Genomic DNA, 4,770 nt, shown 5'->3' with positions numbered 1-4,770 from the left:
GCCGACGAAATTGAGGACGAGGGCGAAGAAGACCAGATAAACAAGGATTCGCTACCCGACGAACGCAACGCGGTGCCTGCACACGCTTCACGACAACTCAAGGACAAAACAGCCGCTTCCTCGGAAGAAATTAGCCAACTCACCAACGCAATTCTAGGCCTGACGAAAAGCCTGCCAGAACTCATCAATTCGCCGCGGGGAGAGACAAAAGACAAAGGGAAACGGCCGGCGAGCAAATCTCCAAACGCTGTTCCCGCCAAAAAAGCAAAAAACAAAGATGGCGAGGCGAGAAGCTCCACGAGCGCCTCCGACCAGTCAACTGACTGCGAGAAACTCTATGACTCTGTGTTAAACAACAACAGTGATGAGTCAGAGCAAAACACCACTCGTAGTGGTGATGAGGATGATTTCCTCTCGGAACTCGTAAAAGAATACGAGTCTGACGATATCGTGGGCGAAAGTCTCGAAAATGAGAAACTAGCCAAGCTAGTTGACAAAATGTTCCGCTGCAAACTAAGCGAGAAAAATCTCAAAGACCGGCTTGAGAGGCAGGAGAGACCGGCTAATTGTACTACAGCCAAGCCTCCCAAGGTAAACCCGGGCATTTGGCGTCGACTGAGAGAGCCAACTAAGAAGAGGGATTTACAATTTTTCAAAATACAACAAGCCCTCACAAAAGGCATCCTGCCAGTTGTCCGAATCACGGACAAGCTTATGCAGGCAAAATCGCTTAATGCTGATGAATGCCAAGACCTAAAGAAACAGGGGCTGGAGGCCATGTCCCTCCTCACTCATGCCTCTTATGAAATAAACATGCAGCGCCGTCTTCTACTGAGACCAGATATTGGGAGGGAATACTCAGCTCTCTGCTCCTCCCAGTTGCCATTTACAGATTTTCTCTTTGGAGATGATCTACAAAAGCATTTGAAAGATATTGGCGATCAAAACAAAATTGGGGCCAAGATCACCCCTAATTATAAAGGGCATCGCCCTTCTCCAGGAAGACCTGGCAATAACAGCTATAATGGCTATAAGCAGTCAAAAAACTGGAGAGGCAACAACTTCAAACCTTGGAAATCCAAGAACAATGCCAACCGGGACAAGACAACCCGGACAAGCCAATAGAACACTTGCTGCCAGCTACTAGCACAGTAAGTATATGTTCGCCTCTTTGTACCAATGTATATATTGCTGGAAACATAGCTAAGCATTTCAGTGCTTGGCAGACGCTCACGTCTGACCCCTACATTTTACGCATCGTTAAGGGTTACCAACTAGAGTTTTGCAACCCTCCTTGCCAGGCGCTCACCCCTAGAGCTGTCAAACTTTCTTGTAAAGAGACAGATATTGCTACTACTGAAATTAACAAGCTTTTAACTAAAGGGGTCATTAGGAAAGCTACTCATGTTCCTGGTGAATTTATCTCAACAATTTTCACCAGGCCCAAAAAAGATGGGTCTCACCGTCTTATTTTGAACTTGAAAAAGCTAAATGAGCATATTGAGTACCATCACTTCAAGATGGATTCACTGTCTAACGCACTTCAACTTATGAAGCCTAATTGTTGGATGGCTGTCTTAGACCTAAAAGACGCATACTACTCTGTTCCTATTAGGACTGAGGACAGAAAATACCTTCGTTTCGAGCACGAAGGCCAACTTTATGAATTTGTTTGCCTTCCTAATGGCCTCTCTAGTGCACCCAGAATTTTTACCAAATTGTTAAAACCTGCCCTTGCCAAATTAAGGGAGGATGGGGTGCTTCTAGTAATTTACATTGATGACATTATACTTTTTGCCGATGACCCTCAGACATTGGTCATATTTATACAAAGGGCTATTACATTGTTGCAGTCTCTGGGATTCACTATCCATTCTGATAAATCCCAACTTGTCCCATCCCAGAGAGTCAATTTCCTGGGTTTCATTTTAGACTCGGTTGTGATGACAGTCTCTATGAAATCGGACAAGGCTGATAAAGCGAAATCAGCCATTTTACAGCTCCTCAGAACAGAGCAGCCTCTTATTAGAGAGGTTGCATCTGTAGTTGGGCAAATGGTGTCATGTTTTCCTGGAGTCAAATATGGCCCACTGTATTACCGTGCTCTTGAAAATGACAAAACTGATGCTTTAAAGACGAATGGGTGGAACTTAGATGACAGAATGCTCATCTCTGATATAGCTAAGAAAGACATGTCTTGGTGGCTTTCAAATATTGACAATGATCCATGCCCTGTCCGGCCTATGAAATACAAATTAACCCTTAAATGTGATAGCTCTCTAGAAGGATGGGGAAGTGTTATTGAAAATTCTTCCCTTGCCGCAAATGGGCGATGGTCCCACAGTGAGCAAGGCTGCTGCCTAACGGGCGCCCGGTCGCCAGAGGCGCCCAAGGTAAGAGCATGGGCGACCAAATTTCGGTACAAGGAGCCCGCGCGGGCGCCTGACTTAACACACGGCATTAGACTTAACCTCCTTGTACATTATATTCCTTTAGCTGGAGTAGGACTTTAAACAGTGGAACTGTTGATATGGTTAGCGATGATGCGATTAGGCAGTATAAAATTTCCACAAATAAACCGTAAATTATGTAAACCTAACGTGTTCAACTGTGAAGCTTTGTCGAAACGAACGAAGCCATCGTTTCCGAGTCCGGATGGCAGTTGAAGACTGGGTCTGAGATTTGACTTCCAAATATGGAATAGCAAAATTATGGGCTGTTTGTTGCCTATGTTGACATTCGTGCAGTTCATCGTTTGCTTGGGTTTTCGTCGATTTGATAACTTTTTTGTGGCGAGAATGGGAAGCTATCTTGCGTGCTATCGACTGGACGTGCTTGATGTTCGATTTCATGTACCAGTTTGCAACGTATGAAAGTAAATAATTCGGTTAATTCTTGTTTACGTGTTATTTATTAGGCCCGGCGAATTCTTATTAAAGTGTGCAAGAACCTCTATAACCTATGTAATGATCTTGGAAAAACAATACATGGATTTCAAACTGGGCTCCTAACAATGTGGCTCGGGCTCCTAACTTTAAACTTTAGGAGCCCGAAGGGCTCCCTAAAATTTTTCTTAGGCAGCAGCCTTGGTGAGAGTATGTGCCACATAAACTATTTGGAGATAAAAGCAGTCCTGTTTGGCCTTCAGTCCTTGTGCTCAGACTTAACAAACTGTAACATCAAAGTATTGTCTGATAACCAAACTGCGGTTTCCTACTTGAGAAATATGGGTGGCACTCACTCTCGGGACTGTAATGAGATTGCAAGAGAAACTCTTATGTGGTGCAAAGACAGGGGCATATCCTTAGCTGTCACCCATTTACCTGGAAAACTTAATGTTGAAGCTGACCTAGCAAGTAGACATTTTCATGATGACACGGAATGGTCATTAGACACTCATGTTTATAACAGCTTAATTACTAAATGGGGTAATCCTGAGATTGATCTTTTTGCATCACGGTTGAATGCAAACCTGCCCTGCTACGCAGCATGGAAACCTGACCCATGTGCCCATTTTATTGATGCCTTTACACTTGACTGGTCTGTGTTTAAACTTGTTTACTGCTTCCCACCTTTCAGTGTTATTGGGAAAGTACTTCAGAAGATAATATTGTCCGAGACAACAGCAATCCTAGTTCTCCCCGACTGGCCAACACAGTTTTGGTACCCACGAGTAATGTCAATGCTAGTGGTGCCTCTACACCGAATAAAGCTGCAGAAGTCAACCCTGACCCTTCCCCACGATGTCAAGAACGTCCATCCCCTCTACCCCAAGCTCCGACTGATTGGCTGTCTTGTGTCAGGAAATCCCTCCAGCTGCAAGGAATAACTGGTGAAACTTTGAACATTATTATTGATTCTTGGAGAGAAAGTACCCAGAAGCAATACAGATCCAGCATATCAGCTTGGATAAATTACTGTAAAGAACAGAAGATCAGCATTACAACACCTTCATTACCACAACTGTTGAACTTTCTAACTCTTCAGTCCAAAAAGCTTAGCTACAGTGCTCTAGGGACCACTAGAAGTGCTCTTTCCTCCTTCATCAATATTGATGGCTTCAAAGTAGGAGAACACCCTATTATTTCACGTTTTATGTCGGGTGCTTTCAACAGGAAACCAACTTTCCCCAGATATGTGGAAACATGGAACCCCCAAATTGTTCTCAGCCACCTCAAGGGCTATCCTGACACCAAGGAAATGTCTCTGAAGCAATTGACTTTGAAACTGACTATGATTTTGGCCTTAGTTACTGCACAACGAACACAGACTCTTAAGTTGCTGTCAATCAATGACATGCAATCTAAAGATGGAGAATATGTTTTTCAAATTACTTCCATTCTAAAGCAAACAAGTGCTCATGGTGGCCGGCAAAGACACCTGCCACCTATTGTGTTGAAGAAATATGACCATGATAAAACTCTTTGCGTTTTTACATTGTTACAAGAGTATCTTATTACAACTTCTAACTTAAGGGGTTCATGTTCTCAACTCCTGATTTGCCACTGCAAGCCTCATGGGCCTGCTTCTAAAGACACTATTTCTAGGTGGCTCAAACAAGTTATGCTTGACGCTGGAATTAATACTTCTGTTTTTAAGCCTCACTCCACCAGAAGTGCAGCCACTTCTGCTGCAAAGTCAGCTGATGTTCCTCTAGATGAAATTATGACCACAGCTGGCTGGCGTTCAAGCTCTGTGTTTGCTGTTTATTATAACAAACCACTGTTAAATGATAGTTCCTTTGCCAACAGTGTACTGGGAAAGAATTAG

At 43.6% G+C, this 4,770-nt stretch overlaps 2 protein-coding genes across 2 annotated transcripts in view; both read left to right on the top strand.

Moving 5' to 3' along the window:
* The window catches only part of LOC140931329 (uncharacterized), a 1,854-nt gene extending 461 nt beyond the window's left edge, over positions 1 to 1,393 (top strand). The window contains exon 1 of the mRNA XM_073381116.1: positions 1 to 1,393. This exon is cut by the window's left edge and continues 461 nt beyond it. Coding sequence (XP_073237217.1) covers positions 1 to 1,125 — 1,125 coding nt within the window. The 3' untranslated portion in view covers positions 1,126 to 1,393.
* A 127-nt stretch (positions 1,394 to 1,520) lies between these two features.
* Positions 1,521 to 4,770, top strand: LOC140932436 (uncharacterized). The gene is made up of 2 exons (XM_073382046.1): positions 1,521 to 2,393; positions 3,580 to 4,770. Exons 1-2 carry the CDS (start codon positions 1,521 to 1,523, stop codon positions 4,768 to 4,770), a joined length of 2,064 nt encoding a protein of 687 aa, XP_073238147.1.

This window comes from Porites lutea, chromosome 3 (assembly GCF_958299795.1).
Source record: "Porites lutea chromosome 3, jaPorLute2.1, whole genome shotgun sequence".
Lineage (NCBI taxonomy): Eukaryota > Metazoa > Cnidaria > Anthozoa > Scleractinia > Poritidae > Porites > Porites lutea.
The sequence above is the reverse complement of the archived record's forward strand: the minus strand, read 5'-3'. Positions and strand labels throughout refer to the sequence as shown.